The sequence below is a fragment of the Pinus tabuliformis genome, chromosome 3_2 (assembly GCF_031772625.1).
Source record: "Pinus tabuliformis cultivar Carrire ecotype Pingquan chromosome 3_2, CPIR1, whole genome shotgun sequence".
Lineage (NCBI taxonomy): Eukaryota > Viridiplantae > Streptophyta > Pinopsida > Pinales > Pinaceae > Pinus > Pinus tabuliformis.
In genome coordinates, this window is record NC_142302.1 from 692,718,459 (window position 1) to 692,738,383 (window position 19,925).

General features: G+C 38.8%; 1 protein-coding gene across 4 annotated transcripts in view; it reads left to right on the forward strand.

Annotated features, from left to right (window-relative positions):
• Positions 1-2,635: 2,635 nt before the first annotated feature.
• LOC149182522 (MADS-box transcription factor 56-like) overlaps positions 2,636-19,925 on the forward strand; it is a 362,764-nt gene continuing 345,474 nt past the window's right edge. For 3 of the 4 annotated variants that reach the window (XM_089418580.1, XM_089418582.1, XM_089418583.1), the window contains exon 1: positions 2,637-2,898. In XM_089418580.1, the coding sequence (XP_089274706.1) occupies positions 2,714-2,898 (185 nt within the window). In that variant the 5' untranslated portion in view covers positions 2,637-2,713. Of the gene's footprint in view, positions 2,899-19,925 lie in introns of all 4 variants that reach the window. The other variant, XM_089418581.1, reaches the window with a different exon arrangement.

The window sequence follows — 19,925 nt, forward strand, 5'->3', positions numbered from 1 at the left end:
GATTATAAAAAGAATTAATGTACAAGTTAAACATATTTGTATTTATGAATAACATATAACAAGATTCTTACCAATGCCATGGAGATTCTAAATTTCTAAATAAGCTTTGTTACAATAGCATGAATTATTAATAAAACATGCCTTAAAAATCATAACACTTTAACATCTATCTAATAATTATTGATAATTAATTTAAAATTTGGAAAGCTTCATTTCAAAATAAACACGCTTATGAACACAATATACCTAATTAACAAAAAAATTCCTCTAATTATAGAATTATATCTTCCAATCACCTTAAATAAGCACAATTAACAGAAAAAGCCCTTTTTCCATATAAATATTATGGAATTATATATATTTTATATACACATCCTAATTACGACCTTTCTGAAAGTAGAGGAATGACTTTCAAATGAAAAAAGGGTCTTCTTGATGGGCGTGAACATGTGGAAGGACTGACGTCGAGATTTGTGTGAGTGTACCACCAAGTTAATGGATCTCATTTGGTGGCTGTGGCCTGTTAATGTCATTATGTTTGGGGTGTGTTCCATCTCGAGTATAATATTTGGCTTGAGTTAGAAGAATGTTAGGGGAAGGTCGCTAGGGGTTGAGCCTAAGTTCTCCACTTTTCCCTTTGGCTTTGTTACCTAGTGTTGTCGGTTCTACTAAAGGGTCTTCCATAAGGTTTTGCTCCACCCTCGTGGTGGATTTGATTCTTTGTGGGTTTGTTTTTTGTGCAAATACTCTTGTTCTACTCTCTTATGACCTTGGCTCTTGAGATAATCATCCACGAGGTTCTATGGCTTCTAGCCTTGTTTTGTCACAAATATGCTCCAAGTTTATATGTTTATTATGGCTATCAAAAATTTGATGGTGATTATGGGTGTGTTTTTTTGGAGTTGGGCCTTGGATATAATGGAAATAGACCTATGCATATCGGTCTCGTGTTGGCGTTATCCTTTGGGAGTGGCATTGTGCTTCCTATTTGTGTTTGATCAATGCATCTTGGCTTTTATGTTTATATGTCTTTTATAGTCTCTATCTACTTTTATGTGTCTTTTCTCCTTTGTCGTTGCTATGTTGTTGCGATTTCAAAAGTTGAAAGTAGTTTTGTGGTGGGCCCTCCTCTCTTGTTGCGGCCTAGTGATATATCTCTTAATGTTTGTCTAGACTTCCACGAGGCTCTTTGTTTCCAGTTATTGTCTCTCTCTACTAGTATGACTTTTAGGTGACCAACTTCTCATATATAATCACGAATGTAAACTTTATATTTTGTTAATAAGAATCAATATATGCTTATTTAAATAAATAAAAAAATCTCTTTCTTTATCGTTTACTATATACATATATTACACAATTATATAAATTTTACATACTCATTTTAATAACGACCTTTTCAAAGTAAAAAATCACATGCGATGACATTCATATAGAAAAAATATTTGTCCTTGTCATGTAAGTTAAGAAGGAAGATAATGAGTCTTCATTTTATAAATCTTTATCATTAACCCAGAATTAAGATGAGCCTCCCTGGTTAACCAATAAGTTGAAAATATATACTTTATGTGTATATAGGTCAAGAATGAAGATAATCAATCTTCATCTTATAAATCTTTATCATTAACCTACAATTAATATGAGCCCCCTCTTTAACCAATAAGTTGAAAATATATATTTTTATATGTATATTCCTTTAAAAGGTGTTTTTTAATTAAAAATACATATTTAACAATCATATACAAATTTAATATAATTTTAAATTAATTTAATGTTATTTATTGATTTTTTTATTTTTCCACTTAATTTCAGGACAAATCTAAACCGTTCAATGAAATTATATTTTTTAATGTTAAAATAATATTTTTGAACTTACAAATATGTGTATATATCTAAAATATATTTTTATATGTATATTCCTTAAAAAGGTGTTTTTTAATTAAAAATACATATTTAACAATCATATACAAATTTAATATAATTTTAAATTAATTTAATGTTATTTATTGATTTTTTTATTTTTCCACTTAATTTCAGGACAAATCTAAACCGTTCAATGAAATTATATTTTTTAATGTTAAAATAATATTTTTTGAACTTACAAATCTGTGTATATATCTAAAATATATTTTAAAATTGTTAAATAAGTTGAGAATTAACATAAATATAACCGGGAAAATGAGAAATTCTAAAAGTTGGGAAAATGCCATGAAAGATAAATGAGTAGTTAAGAAAAAAACCCAATGGTATGGACAGGACCGCGAGTGAAGTCGTCGTCAATGTAAAGTAAGATGCCAGAAATGTTCATTCAAGCATATTATCCTCGAGTCGTACGCCCCTCACGACAAAATAGGCAACAGATATTTACTTTTTTATATGTTAAAAATGCGCAAACATAAATATTGATAGTTTTTAGCGTTCAGAGTTCTCTGCTCGACTGTTTGGAACGGAAAATGTATAGTTGTATGAGCTGGCTTTTCCATGCACGGTCGCTGTGGGCGATGAAGGACAGCGATCACATTTTTATGGTCGATCCGAACAAACAGTGTGTACCTTTAGGTTCTCACATGAGCCTCTGACATGAAAGGAAGTGACATGAAAGCAACAGAGCAACTGAAGCATTTAGATTAAAATATAAATGTAGCCGTGCGGCCATGACAAATACTCAAACTGGACAGAGCTGCCTCTGATATGGTGTGCAAAGTACCAAAAAATGGGAAAGAAAACGCTGGAGATGAAGCGCATTCGAAACCCTACCAGTCGGCACTCATCCTTCTACAAACGCAAGGGCGGTTTGCTTAAAAAAGCATTTGAACTTGCTGTTCTCTGTGATGCTGAAGTTGCTCTTATAATCTTCTCTGAAACCGGCAGGATTTACGAGTTTGCAAGCCACGACGAGTAAGTTACATTCTTGGGTCCATTGCAATAGCATACTTTGTTCAATGCATTTAATTATCGGTATTCGCTTTCACTAAAATTAGTGTTTCAAATTTAACGTTACAATTCCACGGTCAAGAAGCTTATTAAAACGGGTAGGCCAGGAGGTCTGTCTTTCATCAAATGTCAGAGTAGAATAAGTATAGGCTGCAACGTTATAAAATTATCTGTAATTTGCTCCACATTAAAAGCATAAGCCAGGGTTTGCACAGAGAAACTGTCAATGGAGTCGACACAGAACTATGGGAGAAGCATTTCCTGGAGTTTTTAGTCTGCTGGAATGGCTCTTCAGCTTCAACTGGAGAAAGACTCTGTAAACTGGATTACAGATAACTACATCTGGATGGAAATATGGCCCGGCAAGATGAGTATGAGCCTTTGGTGTAGACAGTATAATCTTTGCATGCCGTGCATGTGGAGTAAGCTGCCACTGATTCGGGATGTCGAGAATGAGGAAGGTGGAGAAACGGCAGTTCTAGCTTGGGCGTGCAAAGCATAAGCCAGGGTTTGCACAAACTGTCAATGGGGTCGACACAGAACTATGGGATAAGCATTTCGTGGAGTTCTTAGTCTGCTGGAATGGCTCTTTAGCTTCGACTGGAGAAACCCTCTGTAAACTCGATTACCGATAACTACATCTGGATGGAAATACGTCCCGGCAAGATGAGTATGAGCCCTTGTTGTAGACAGTATAATCTTCGTATGCAGTGCATGTGGAATGTGGATGGGAGAAAGTTTGCAAAGTTTTCCAGGTAGCCATGGGATTGGGTGATGAAATGACCTCGTAATTTCTAAGTCATTATTGCATATTAAGGTGCCCAGGAAACACTGAAGATTTTGGAAGATTCCAATGGAAGCGGGAACATGATAAGTAGTGATTTTGAGTCTTTACTAAATTTTTACTAGAGAATTAATAGTAGAAGTTTTTCAATTTGGATTTTCTCTTCGATATAAATTGTATGCTGATTATGGGGTATATCATCGCTGCTCTCATAATTCTCTTGAACCTTATTATGGACACCTCCAAAGCCCACAAAATGCAAGTCTGCAGGAAGACCAGTTAGGTTTTTTCCATTGTGACCAAACTGAAGGATATTAGGAAAGCCATCCCGACACCTACAAAGCCCACAAAATGCAAGTCTGCAGGAAGACCAGTTTGGTTTTCTGCATTGTGGCCGTAGCGACAAAATGTTCTACTCATGGGAAAATCAAACTAAAGTATATTAAGGAAGCCATCCTGATTTTCGATCTCTCGCTTACAGCCTTCCCAGGGATCCGACTTCAAATTTCAAATTATCATGCATTAAATGGATCTTTGGTGGTTGGTAGATTTGGAGCAGACCCTCAACTACCTCTCCTTCGGGTATAAAGCTGCAACACTTGGACAAGACTATAGAGCAATTTAAGCATAATCTTGGGGATTGGACAAGACTATAGAGCAATTTAAGCATAAACTTGGGGATTTGGCAGATTCTTCCATACAGTTTCTTCTCTCACATTGCTGCCATCGTATTTATAATCCATCTACAATTACCCTGGTCCCGTACAAAGGTGGAGTGCCTTGCGATTGTTTCCTGCTGAAGTGCTTTGATTTACTGGTTTTCTCCTCTACAGACTCCACCGAATAATTATTTTTTATTGGATCACAGCGCCTGGCATCCTAACAGAACATTTCTAACAAATCTTCGCTCTGCCGGCATTTTCTCCCCAATTGGATTCTTATATGGATCTTGTCACTAAGACCTGTTTTCGGCTAGTTGCCAGCCTCTTCTCCGGGGTCTTTTCTACTTAGTAGCCAATGAGCTCATTCTTGATGTTGAGTTGTAGTTTTAGTCTTCCACTACATTTGATCGACACATTTTAGCACAACCCTCAGGGACAGCGGGGCTCTCCTTAGTGGTCTTTTCTACTCGGCTGCCACATGAGCAATATTTTGTGGTCCCATTTAGTAGCCAATGGGCGCATTCTTTATGCATAGTTGTTTTTTCAGGCTTCCACTACATTTGAATGACATACATATTTTAACACAACTCTCAGCCAGAATAGGGCTCTCTTTTGGCCTATTTTGGCCTACCAAACAATCTAAACAAATCTTGATTGGATGGAAGGATTACGCCTGCAAACTTTGCCAATCGATTTGACTATTACTCCATGCTGAAGTTCTTTTGTTGTAGTTCCCTGACTGGCTGGATTAGACTATTGACCACTGACCGGATGGCCGACATTTTAACTCTACCTCCCTCCCCTGAGGTTGAGCAAATAATCGAGATAATTGTACAGGTTGAGGAGCCGACTTATTACCCGGTCCTCCGGAACATGTGGCCGCCCCTGCTCAAAGGCATCATAAGCCAAATCCAAAAAAAGTGGCCCAACAGACACATGGTTTAGTAATCAAAGTTGATGGATAGTGGGACGAATCCATTAAACTAAAAAATCAGGCACTAGTTCGACGTTTGGTTAACTGTATGTTAGATGGAGTTTAAATGAAAAGATGAGAAGATACCTAGTGGCTTCCACATATCAACTATTTCCCTCGCATCAGCGCCTTGCAAAATGGTTGGTACGTCTTCCATTTCCTTACTCCTGACGATGTTGATCTTATATCAACTAGATCGTGGGTCAAAGGATGTGGATTCTTAACCCTGCAGTGTTGGACTTTTGACTTCGATCCAGTCATCGACCTTCCACGGCGAAATATCTTATGGTCAAACTGTCTGGACTTCCTCTCGAGCTATGGACCAGGCAACCAATTACAAATATTTCAAATTCAATAGGTAAATTCTATTATCTAGACGAAAGCAGTTTGGAAAGTATGGCCACACAAACAGCCCGGGTTCTGGTTGAAAGATCGCTTTCAGGGTGTCTCCCGGAAATTATTGCTCTTTATTGGGTCCTTGATCACGTAAGTAAATAGTAGACTACTCGGAATTCCTTGTAGATGTAACTGCTGCCACGGACAATGACATCTTATGAGTTCTTGTCTATGAGTTCTTGTCTAGACAGACATTACAAAACCTCTCATCGCCTTGACAACTCCCTTAAAGCATGGAAAAGATCATCATCTCTGGTCCACGCAACCAAACTACATGCCAGGCCATGTATACTATCTTCTCTATATCCATCTCAATATATCTTGATCCCTATCCATAACAACTCTCCTTTGCAAACTTGCCCTGTTTTATCGGTGCTTGGCACCTCTTTGGACACCATTCCTCCATAAAAGAATTGTTCTACTTCATTGGTGCCCAACAACATTTCCTATTTGGTGCCCTTCCATCCACATCATCTTCATGTCTCAACCAGATCATTAAATCCTCTATTTATAAAATTACCAATCCTCTATCGACCAAGATTAATCAGCACTCAAAGCCCCCTACTCTTCCCAATCCGCGATGGTGTCCCTCAAATCTAGCCTCTAAGTCCATGACCCCTCCTGCAACCCTTCCTGTTGATCCATATTTCACCTCCCCTATTAAATTTGGGTCGCCATCCAACCGTACCTTTTCACCATTTTCAGAAAACGTGGAGATGGAGGTCCTCACCAGGGAATATCAGAAAAACATGGAACCACTGACAATCAGAAAATCATTCTTTGATGATTATGACATCATTCCCAGCCCTGCCTTTCGCATGAATGTCACATGCAAAAAGAAGAAACGGATCAAATATAAAAAATCTCAAACTGCTCCCTGAACATTTCAAATTTGCTAGAACATTTTCATCAATCCTCAGATATGCAGATTTCTAGACCTACATCACATGGGGTTGACTCTCAGAAAACACTTCCCAATAATACTTCTGGTCCTTAGAGCAAAGTCTCCCGAATTCGACCTTCCTTAATGACAATATTATCTCTAAATGTTCGGGGTCTGGGATTGGCCCACAAAAGGCAATCCTTGGAAAGCATTTGTTGACACCTAATCCTTGTGATTGGGTAAATATATGTAAATAAATAAATCAGAAATATGAACAGTCATCGGGAGATGAACTGAACAGTCTCTCCCTCATGTATATAATAAACCTATCTGATGGAATAGAATATATGAATCAGTTTTTGTTTTGTGGAGTTACTGCCTGGCCTGACATGGTATCAAAGCCAGCTCTTTTTAGCCTTTGTGTCGCTTGTAACTCCCTGTCTGCTCTCCATATAGCTGAGCAACTCCATAAAATTAGCTGCTCCTGACATGACAACTGCCCCACTGTCCATACTGCCCATACTGCTCCACTATCCAGCGCTGTCCATCCTGTCTGACTGTTCATAAACGTTTCAAAAAAAAGGGGCGTTGTACTGACATAAAGAGGGCGTTATTGCACCTGCCGCCTCCATTGCATGAATTGCTTCACCGCATATCCCCTTTGGCGCCGTCGCCCGCGCAGGTTTCAAGTCTTGGTTTCATTTGCACTCATTTACATTCGTTTATATACGATTTTTTAACGCAGGCCGCCCGGCTTGCCACGCCCTGCATCAAGGTCTCTGCCCTCTCTTTACGTCCTCACATGTCTCGGCCGTTCACACTGCATATGTTTAATGGCCTTCATGGAAACTTTGATCCATTTCGCTTTACACACTTTTCTTCTTCAACGCAGTAGGTGCTGATAGATTCCTAGAGTATCTGCCAGACATTCTGGCAAATATATGATAGAGCCCATACGACTATTGACTAACTACATTGTGCCTTTTCCGACGGCCTGAGCTAGAATGCGGCGAACAAAAGGTCTTTTCATCTGATAGGAACGCAAGCGTTTTCTCTTTCTCTGCAACGATACCAGAAGTTTTGGCAGAATGGCACTGATATGCTAATTGAGTCTTGAAGAAGTCGAAAGGGTATCGACCGTTGCTGCTCCAACTTTGTAGAGCTCGCGGTTGATGCCGTTGCTGCTCCAACTTTGTAGAGCTCGCGGTTGATGCCGTTGCTGCTCCAACGATTGCCATATTTCTTGAGCTCGTTTGTGGGTATAGCGTATCTCTTTGAATTTTGGGTATAGCGTATCTCTTTGCATTTTGATGGTCGTAGCATGTCCTTTTTAAGGTTGGTTTGATAGATTGAAAAACTATTAACTACAGATTGATAGATTGTATGACTGCCGATTGCTGGGAATTGGAAAGGAGTTGTGGGTAATGTTACATGCACGCCGTAGAAAAAAGGATCTTTGTATCTTGGTTTGTAATTCAGAGGGATTAAATTAAATTTGGAGAAGCACTTAAGCTTTTTGCAATTTTGTGGCGTATTTCATGTGGCATAAAATCAAAGATACATCTCTCTCAAACTATTCTTGGAAACAACCTAAATATTTCTCTGTATGACACAATATTTGAGAGTCCAAATACATCTGGACTACATTCTTCAGTTTTTCTTTGGTGAACGCAGTGCTGTTTAGGGTATTTTATACTGCCATATTTTATGCTTTAACATTGTGTAGAAGCATGCAAATTGATATTTGAATCTGCTATGTCATTATATCAGAACTATATTTTTTTCCATTAAGAGTAAAAGTTTTTGCAGCCGAAATTTTATTTGCTACAGTATGCATTCAATCATATCTATGGTGGGAATAGTTCTCACTGGTAAGGAGAACTATCCTGAATGGTCCTGGATGATACAACACACCCTCAGTTTCAATGAGTTGTGGAAAGGAGTTTGTGTCGGAGACGGAGACAATGACCCAGTACCACCTACCTCAGACAAAGAGCTCGTCATTTGGGAAAACAAGAACAACAAAGCTTATGCATTAATCGCAGCATCTGTAAATGAAGAGGTGAGTCGCCATATTTCGTCATATTCAACTGCCTTTGAAGCCTTAGAAAAGCTGAAAGAACTCTATGACTCACATTCTACACTTGAAGTTGTTGAACTCATGATTAAACTCTTCACTCTTGAACTGCAAAATAATGATCCTCTTGCTCTTGCATCTGAAGTAAAGTCTATAATGCATGATATCAAATCTACTAAGGTTGAATTGGATATTCCTCTTATCGCTTTTCTCAAGGCACTTTATCCTACTTACTCCAATTATCTTGAGTCATTGCAAGCAAATGGAAATCTCAAAGATATAACCTTTGACTCTCTTGTGAAAAAGTTTGCTGAAAGAGAGAAAGCTTTTGGAAAGAAGATAGCCCCTGAATCTCCTAAAGAGACTGTGTGCCTTGCTCATAAAGAAAAGCATCCTACTCAAGATTCTACAAGAGGAAGAGGTGGACGAAGAGGAAGAGGAAGATATTTCAGAGGCAGGGGGGGTAGACATTCTCAAGGAGAAAAGGCAGATTTGCACTGCATTCACTGCAAAAGAAATGGATCACATGATGCCTCTACATGAAAGCTACCATGGGACAAAATTGAGCAGAAAAGAAACCAACAGAAAGGTAAAACTAATGATACAGACAAAGGTAAAGCACCTGAATCTGCTCACTATGTTGAGGCACAATGTAACATTGGAGTAAATGAAGATTTGTTTAATGCTTCACTTGCTTCATGGAAAAATGATTGGTTGCTTGATTCAGGAGCAACCTGCCACATGACTCATAGAAAAGAATTTTTTGAAGATTTCACTGACAATGTTGATGGAGCAGTATACTTTGTAGATCAATCAAAAATCAAGCCATCAGGGCTTGGCACAATCAAGCTTAAATTGCCTGGTCTTCCAGACTTTCTTCTGGATCATGTTCTATATCTCCCACAGCTCAAGAGAAACTTGCTGTTCTTGGTCCACATCCGCCAGCAAGGTCACTCCATTCATATGTTTGATGGCAAGCTTGAGGTAAGAAAAGCATCTGACCACTGACTTGTCATGAGGGGAATAGAAGAAGAAAGGCTTCTCAAGCTGCAAGGAACCTCTGCTCATGCACAACATTTATCATACAATTTTCATCATGAAGAAGGTATACTTCCATCAAGTTTATTATGGCATGCTAGATTTGGACATTTGAACTATGACAGTCTCCGCTTATTGTAGAAAAATGGTGTTGCTGGTTTGCCTACAATTCCTAGGAAACTTAAGCAATGTGATGCTTGCATTCTAGGAAAGCATAGCAAATAGTCTTTTAATGATTCACATTCAAGAGCACATAGGAAGCTTGAACTCATTCATTCAGATTCATGTGGTCCAATGCCCATTCCTTCTGCAAATGGAAATAAATATATCATGACATTTATTGATGACCACACGAGAATGTGTTGGGTTTATTTATTGAAGAACAAATCTGATGCTTTTCAAACATTCAAGAATTTTCATAAATGGATTGAAAATGATGCACAATCTCATATTGGGTCTATTCGCACTGATAATGGAAAAGAATACACATCAAATGAATTTGAAACTATCTTCGCCAACATGGGATCAAACATCAAACAACAGTGCCTTATAATCCCCAACAGAATGGTGTAGCTAAAAGAATGAATAGGGCAATCTTAAATATGGTACGATCCATGCTCTTCTTCAAAAATGTAAAGATAATGTTTTGGGCTGATGTTGTTCTATGTGCTGCATATATAAAGAATAGATGTCCATCTAATGCTATAAGAAACAAGACTCCATATGAAATGTGGTATGAACATGTTCCTTCGGTAAAGCATCTCAGGGTCTTTGGTTCCACCTGTTATGCTTTGATACCAAAGGTACATAGAAACAAACTTGGTGCTAGAAGTCATAAGTGTATCTTCCTGGGGTACTCAAACACCTCCAAAGCATACCGCCTTTATGATGAAGTAAATAAGAAGTTTGTTGTATCTAGAGATGTAATTTTTCTTGAATCATCCAAAACTGAAAATGTTGTTGAGCGACAACTTGATCACTTGGATAGATTCGCAAAAGCAAAATCATTTCAAGAATTTGATAATTATATTCCACATCTTGAAGGGGGGATTCCTATACTAGATCAACATGTGGAATCTTCTTTTGAAGAACACTCTCCCCCGCATGAAACTCCAACAACGGATGATGCTTTAAGTGATGTAATTGATAGAATTGGGAGACTCAATCTTGATTCAGTCCCAACTCAATCAAGGAGCAGCCTGGACCATCCGAGAAAGGTCCCCCAAAGTGGCTGACAAAGACACTTGAAAGTGTTCATCCTGATGAAGTTGGAAAGACAGGAACCAGAAATTCAAACCGGAAAAATGGAGGTGATGTAGATGACTCTAATTCACCTGTTGATATGGATGTTTCTTATGATTGTGAATTGAACTTGTGTACAGATTTTGAACCAACTTCCTTCAAAGAAGTTGCTTCTCATGATGAATGGAAAGAAGCAATGCAAAAGGAGTATGATGCCCTCATAAAGAACGGCGCTTGGAAGCTGGTTGATCCTCCATTAGGAACCAAACCAATTGGCTGCAAGTGGGTCTACAAGAACAAGTATAAAGCTGATGGCTCACTTGAAAAGCATAAAGCTAGGCTTGTGGCAAAGGTTTTGCACAGAAGGAAGGGGTTGATTATGAGGAGACTTTTGCCCCCACAGCAAAATGGGCTACCACCCGGACACTCTTTGCACTAGCGGCTCAGAACGGTTGGAAAGTCCATCAAATTGATGTAAAAACTGCTTTCTTGAATGGAGATCTAAAAGAGAATGTTTTTATGTCCCAGCTTGAAGGATTTGCTGTGAAAGGACATGAACATAAAGTATGCAAACTTGTGAAGTCCTTGTATAGCCTCAAACAAGCACCGTGAGCCTGGTATGAAAAACTAATTAAGCATCTTTTGAAACTCAATTTCAAATATTTTGATCTTGATGATGCAACTTTATTTGTCAAGAAAGTTGGAAAAACAGTTGTATATCTTGTGGTATATGTAGATGATCTTTTGATGACAGGGAACAATGAAAGCTACATTACATCCATAAAGAAGGAATTGGGGAAAAGTTTTGAAATGACTGACTTGGGCTATGTTCATTACTATCTTGGCATTGAAGTAACCCAACATCCAAAGTCCATATTTCTTTCTCAAAAGAAATACATTGGAGATCTGTTGAACAGGTTTGGCATGACAGAGTGCAATCCTCTTACTACTCCAATGGAACAAAACTTAAAGCTCACATCTATTGAAGGAAAGGAATTTGAGGATGCAACAAAGTATAGACAACTTGTAGGAAGTCTCAACTACCTAACTACTACCAGACCAGACATTTTGTTTGCTGTTGGAATCCTCTCCAGGTTTATGCAAAAGCCTTGTGAGGGACATTGGTCTGCTGCAAAAAAAGTTCTAAGGTACTTGAAGGGAACTCAAGACTTTGGAATCAAGTATACACAGGTAGACGACTTCAGCTTGATTGGATACTCTGATTCAGACTTCGATGGAGACAAGGAAACTGGAGTATCAACTTCAGGATATGCTATGAGTCTTGGATCAGGAGCTGTCTCCTGGAGATCACGCAAACAATCAGTTCCAGCAGATTCCACAACAGAAGCAGAATACGTGGCAGCAGCTGAAGCAACAAAAGAAATTGTGTGGCTCAGGAAAATTCTTGAAGATTTGTAGATAAAACAAGTACAATCAACTCCGCTCATGATTGACAATACTTCTGCAATAAAGTTGGCCAAGAACCCAAAGTTCCATGATCAAACAAAGCACATCAATACTAAATATCATCTGATTCAACATCATGTTGAGGCCAAAACAATCCATCTCCGTCATTGTTCCACAAATGAGAAAATTGCAGACATCTTCACCAAAGCGCTTGGAAGAGAAAAGCTTGAACGATTCAGAACGATGCTTGGACTCACCAACATCCCTTCAGATTAAGGGGGGGAATGTTGACACCTAATCCTTGTGATTGGGTAAATATATGTAAATAAATAAATGAGAAATATGAACATTCATCAGGGGATGAACTGAACAGTCTCTCCCTCATGTATATAATAAACCTATCTGATGGAATAGAATATACGAATCAGTTTTTGTTTTGTGGAGTTACTGCCTGGCCTGACAACATCATCAAGATCTACAATCCAAGGATCATACTTCTACAAGAAACAATGACAACCAGGGAAAATGCTTGGGAATACATGCTACAGATCTATCCAAAATGGCATTTATGTGCAGTCAATGAAAGGGTTTATCATGGGGCATGGCAAAGATGTGGAACCCAAAAACATATAAATTCAGGGCATTTAATTCACTGGTGGAGTTCATATTCTCTGGTGGTCATAGGGGCACAAAAATGCGTCTTCGTATCATCAATATTTATGCTCCCTATACAAACAGGAGGGATTTCTAGGAAATGGAAGATCATAGTGGCATTCTAGATCTCCATTGTATTATATTGGCAGGAGATTAGAACTCTACTATTTACTCATCAGAAATTTGGGGCTCCTTGGTCGACAAGACCCGATGGGTAACTACTTTAAAGATCTCTTTAAGAAGAAATCCCTTCGAGATATTAACCCTGATCCTATGGGTCCTACATGGAGAAATGGTTGTTTGGGATCGTAGGGTATAGAAAAATGATTAGATCGATTCTATGTAAAAGAATCCACAACAAAAAATCTATAACATCTGCACTCATGGATTCTGCACAATAAAATTTCAAATCATTTTCATATATTGATGAATTGGTTTAGGGTAATACTACAAAAATCCCCTCTCAAATTTAACCACTTTTGGCTAAAGGAGCCAGATTTTATTGAACTTGTACATTCTTTCTGGCAGACTCCACTTGATTACTTTGCTCTTAGAATGATGGTTAAAGTAAACAAGAAACTGAGAGCTCTCAAGAAAAATGTAAAAATCTAGGCAAGAAATAAAAGCAAGATCTGCTTAAAGATCTAATCATGATCGATAAACAACTCGAAAAATTGGGAGATTCTAACCATCCAAAATATTTCTCTAAAACAACAAAGACTAAAATTCTTGACTTAGAAATTTGCAAATCCCAAATCCTATTTCGATAGGCTGAAGAATTACAGCAAAAGAGTTGGCTCATGTGGGTTACAACAGGGGATAAAAATAACAAATTTTTTCACAACCAGGTTAACATTAAGCAACAAAAAAATAATATTTGGAGTACTAAATCTGGATCTCCAGAAATTCTCAATTCACAAGATGACATCATTGGGGAACTACTAAAACATTTCAGCAATTTATATGGCTCCACGGAACAGGTCCCTTTCTGCAGACAAATGGATATATGTGATCTTTTTCTTGTTTTATCTGTAGCGGAGGACAATAAAAAAATGGAACGTCCAGTGTCTAAGAAGGAACTCCTTCACGTTATAAAAGAACTTTCCAGGGAAAATGTCCTAGTTTAGGTGGATGGACAATGGACCGTTTCATTCATTTCCAGTACATTATGATTGAAGAGCTTATTGAGATGGTGGAGAGTCTAGATGTCTTAGATGATCCGATGCAACAAACGTTACCTTCATCACCCTCATCCCAAATGTATCCAATCCTACATCATTTATTGATTTTTGACCAGTATCTCTATGCAATATCATTTACAAATTGATATCTAAAAATATTGCAAACTGTCTCTAACCTTTATTATCTAAACATATATCTACTAAGAAATTTTCCTTCTTAGAGCATCGTCAGATCCATGATGTTGTAGCTATCACCTAGGAATGCATGCATTACATCAAAACTAGAAGTTTGGATGCTTGTCTTATGAAGTTTGATATATCCAAAGCATTTGATTGTGTCAACTGGGTATTATTATGAATCATTCTTCAAAAAATTGGTCTTGGAAATATTATGATTCAATGGATTAAATCATGTATTAAGTCCGCTTTGTTTGCCATTCTAGTCAACGACATTCCTACGAACCCCTTTTCAGCCTCTCAAGGCCTCAGACAGGGCTGCGTTATGTCTCTACTTTTGTTCATTACTATCATCAATGGTCTGAATAGAAAATTCTTGGAGGCTTGATCCAATGGGACATTAACTGGTTGTTGCATAGTTGATCGGGTTCCCCTGTCCCACTTAATCTTTGATGATTATTTGTTGGCAATTAGAAAAGATGACCACTCAGAATGGTAGGTGATATTTGCTATTCTACAAGATTTTTCTCTTATTTTGGGGCTCTTCATAAACCATAATAAGACCATTCTAATCTCAAACAAAGCAAAAGAGCCTCAAATTTTAGAGATAACAAACATCTTTAATGAAGAGATCAAACATTTGGATGGGAGCTTGAAATATTTGGGGTTTCTTCTTAAACATAATGGATACAATAATAAGGATTGTGCTTGGATACAACACAAAATAGACAAGAGGATAAATATGTGGTCACACAAATGGACATCATTGGGAGGACGACTTATCCTCATAAAATCTATCCTCCACTTCATTCCTATTTACTCGATGCACACTTTCAAAATTCCTATGGGTGTTGTCCACAAAATTAACTTTTTTATTTCCCATTTTCTATGGGTTTGTACAAAAAAAAGACATAAAATCCATCTTGTTTGTATGGAGATGCTCAACCTCTTGGTCTCCCTTGGTGGTTGGGTGATCAGGTGCTTAAAATTACACTCAAAAATCAAAGTGTCATAATCTTTATAAACCTAGCTTCAGATCAAATATCTCGTCATTCTGATTCCAATGGTGTGAATGACACTCAAATCCGAGCTTGTATGCAGAAGTTATAGCAATTCAAAGTTCAGGTTTGACTTGCTCAAATGACAGGATTGGAATTTAATCGAAAGGTCCTTTAGCGAATGAGGAGGCACCAAGTCAGCCCTTGAGCAGGGAAGGGTTGCGATGCGATAAGGCAGATAGGAAGGCATTCAAGAATCAGTCGGAGGCACGACACGATGGATCGCAATCGCACATCGACGAAGTGCGGTGTTACAGAATCAGCCCTTGGCAGGAACCATGTTACGATGCAATTACACAACTCACACGACACTATAGAATCGGCCCGCGCAGGTTTGGGTTGCGATGCAATATTGCAATTGAAAATTGCAACATAATCCAAAGTCCCACATATACAAGGCCACGATACTCCGCTGACTACGAAAGGATCCCAGACACGATACAATTATCAGCTCCAGTTAAGAATTCCGTCGGGTCCGCCGAATCAGAATCACATATCGCCCGCCTTGTTGATAGTCCATAAGACTGTAGGACTCCGCCAATTGCAATTTGTGATGGGTAGTCGGTGTTGATGGATTATGAACCACCACGCAGCAAAATTCTCACTTGATTAACAGATTTTTGGAGCACAATTATGGGTTCTTGTCGGATGTGGAACAATTTGTGGAACAAATAGTGGGAAAACAAGGGGAAGTCATAACATCTTCAGTTTGTCACCAAATTGGATGCAAAAAGAGGGTAGATAGCCATTTTTGGACATTCTGAACTAATTTGGAGCAGGTATCAGAAGAATTTGAGCATTGTAAACACATATTTTTACACTTTTGAGCATAATAGAGAGGACCAAGCCATTGGAAGCTGGACCTGTTAGCCTCATTGGCATTTGGCCCAAAAATGGATCCAAAACACTCCTGAAGTCTTCAAAATTTGCTTAAGATCATCCAATGATCGAAATAATCACATGCCAAGAGCCCTTAGCATGGCGGAAAAGCACTTTCGGGAGGCTAAAACACTTAAAAACCATAAAAAAAACAAATATTAGAGGCATACACAGTCCAATGCATAGCAGCCGTCAGATTTGGTCGATCAACGGCCCAAATCTAAGTGGAAAATCGCAGTCGGCCAACACATAGGACTTAAGGTTGGGTAGAAGACACCCTCGATTAGTGATCTCCGATGATCGGATCAGTGGGTTGTAATCGGCAGAGGCAAGCCGATGAAGTAAGGGAAAACCAAGTGCAACTTGCGATTGCAATCAGCGATGCAATGTGGACCGTCGATCAAGCGCGTAGATCGACGACCCACATCACGTCGCAAGATCGCTATCGGAAAATACAAAGTGCGCTAGCATGGGCCTGTGGCACGAGCGATATGCGATTGCGATCAATCGCATCGACAGATCGCAATTGGGGCAACATCATGGACCGGGGCCTTTACACATATATGTGTGCGACCCAATGAACCAGACCCGATGACATTATAAGTATTATTTCATAATATTTTAGGTCCGTAGGAAGGCCATTTTCAATGCATTTTCGCAGTTTGACGTATTTCAACGAAATACAAAGGGAACCCTGGAGCAACGCCGATGGGATAAGACCCAGACCCGAAGGGTTGGGAATGAAAATATATAGAATTTCAAGTCCGCCAAAGCTGATTTTTCATGGTTAAGTGTTTTTTAATACATTCCAAAAATACAAAGGGAAGATTGTAACAGGTCATGTGCGACATACAATAGCAACCCAGAGGGCGCACCCGATACAGGAATAAGCCATATCTAAGGGCTTTTGAAGTCCGAAAGAACAGACATGGGCGGGATTTTATAGTGTGTAGCATTTTTTTGTGTTAAAACAGGAAAACAGTGATTATAGACATTTAAAAGGAAAACAAAGGCCCGCAGACCCATTCCATCACAAAATAGAGGCCGAGAAACAATTGCCAGGAGACAGAGGCCGGAAAGCGATCATGGAGCATCACAGCATGATGTAGCCCGAAATGGAAACGTCATCAAGCATCAACAACGCAACATAGCCAAATCAACCCAAAGTGATCATGGAGCATCAATAGCGCAACATATCCAAAACAACATAAGTGATTGTGGGGCATCTCTGGCATGAGAGAGCTCCCAGATAGCACAACAAACTACCTGAATGCAGTTACTCTTCTGTCAAAAGAAGAAACCTCCGAGCCCATGCTCGCCTAGTCAGGGTGTCAAACAATTAAAGAGACAAGGAGGATAGATTAAGACACTCCGAGCCTTTGAGAGCTCAGGAGCATTGTAAAGGGCCTATAAATCGCTGAGAGTTAAATGTAACAAGGGTTCAACTTCTGGAGACTGTGGAGACTTTGCTACTCAAGCTTCTCATCTTCATTCTAGCAATATAAGATTTTTTTGTTGTTATATGTTCAATGTCCATTTTCTCTTCTGTTCTAAGCTTGCACTTGAACAGGTTGTTCATGTTTCTTCTGTGTCTAATGCCAGATAACTGTCATCTTATCTCTGCATTGATAAATTAGATTTTCAAGCTTCTTTTACTTCCTGTAGCTGGCCATTCATATGTGTTTATATATGCATCTGCTGGTACAGTCGGTATTCTCCATCTATCCATTGAATCTACAAACTATTGAGCATTAGTGGTCTAAAGCCTTGTAAAGTTGAGGGTTTTCATGCATGTCTTGAGTGAAAATAGATTTGAAACGGTTATTTGGCTTGATCCAAACCATCATCCCTTCCAATAGTTCAGAGAACAATATTGAAGATTATTGTTACCAGGCATCTCTGAGCTGCAACCTAGGAGAGCTTTCTGGAGTGATAACATAATTGGTGCCATTGCCGGGTAGAGGAAACTGAAGCTCAGCTTCCCTGGGAGATGACACAGATCCAACTTTGATGATAGACAAAGTCTGGGCACTTTTTTGGTTTTAATCATCTATCTGGCGACTCTACTAGAGGCCGAACCTCTTCGCGACTCCACTTCATAGTTCTGGCTCAGTTTGTGAGGCATACTCAGAGAAATCCTGAGAAGTCACAAGTTGACCCAGTACCTGACATTGAAAAAATCATCAGAGAAAGAAAGGCATTGTAGAAAGGAGCATCAGATTCAGGTAAACATAAAAAATCTTGTATATCCCTTGAAGAAAATCCTGCAATAGAACAAATACATCTTGAGAGTATAACATCTAATACTAGCAGTGAAGAAAAAATCTCAGAGGTTCATAAAGCTCCTTATTCTTTAGGTTCTCCTTTTCTTGTAAGCCTAAAGGAGACCTCACCTCCTATCCATCATACTTGTTTAGTCTCATCAGTCACTCCTCAAACCTCTATCATTCATACTGCCAATACCCTTATAACCACCACAGCTATGGCAGGACCACAAGCACACACCAAAATGGAAAGAATCATAGCGGCTAGGTATGCACCTCTAGTACTTCCCACTCCTTTGAATGCCATGCCTACTGGAGAATATCAGAAATATAGGCCTACGTTCACTGGTACTGAAGGTGTTACAGCTGAAGAACATCTTGAATCATTCTATAGCTATGCTGAAAACCTAGACATTAGTGAAGATGATGTGTGGATGAGAGTCTTTGTCCCAAGCCTAGATGGAGAGGCTAGAAAATGGTTCAGAGAACTGACCCCAAGATCTATAGCAGATATTGAGGCTTTAGATGATGCATTCCTAAAGCATTGGGGGGATAAGAAGGATCTCCTCTACTACCACAGTGAGTTTTGGAACTTAAAGAGGGAAAATGGTGAGTTGATGTCTAATTTTAATAAGAGGTTTAATCGCATGTACATCAAGATACCAGTTGAAGTAAAACCCACCACTACCTCTGCTAAACTCACCTATGCCAATGCTTTTGACTCTGACTTCTGTCTACTATTAAGGGAAAGATGATGTGCTACTTTGGCTGATATGGAGGATGCAGCCTTGGAAGTAGAATCAAATATCATGGCTGCAGAAAAGCTCAAGGAAAATGTTGATAGAAGGAGACAGAGAGGCGAATCTTCATCAGCTTCAAATCCCAAGATCGACAAAATGACCAAGATGATAGAGTCATTAGCTTCTGAGATTTCCAAATTAAAGGTTAAGAAACACCCTGGGAAAGGAAGAGGTCCTAACACCTTTGCTCCTAGAGATCCAAATCCATATAGAAGAGGAAATGAGCAGTTGCAGATTTTGCAAAGAAGCAAAGATTCCAATGAAGACCAAAGGGTGAAGACCCCTTTTCAAAATGGAATCATGGGAGAAGAGCAGTTTGAAGAAGATGATGAGATCCATTGTATGGAAGACAAAGGGAGTGCCCCTTTTTTGACCTTAGTTGCCTATGAAAAGTCATTATTCAATGACCAGATCAGCCAAGAGTGGGATGGTGAAGCTGTTCTACAAACTGAAGATCAACAAAGATATAATCCAAGGTCGAATATGAATAATGCCAAGGAAACTCATGTTCAAAGA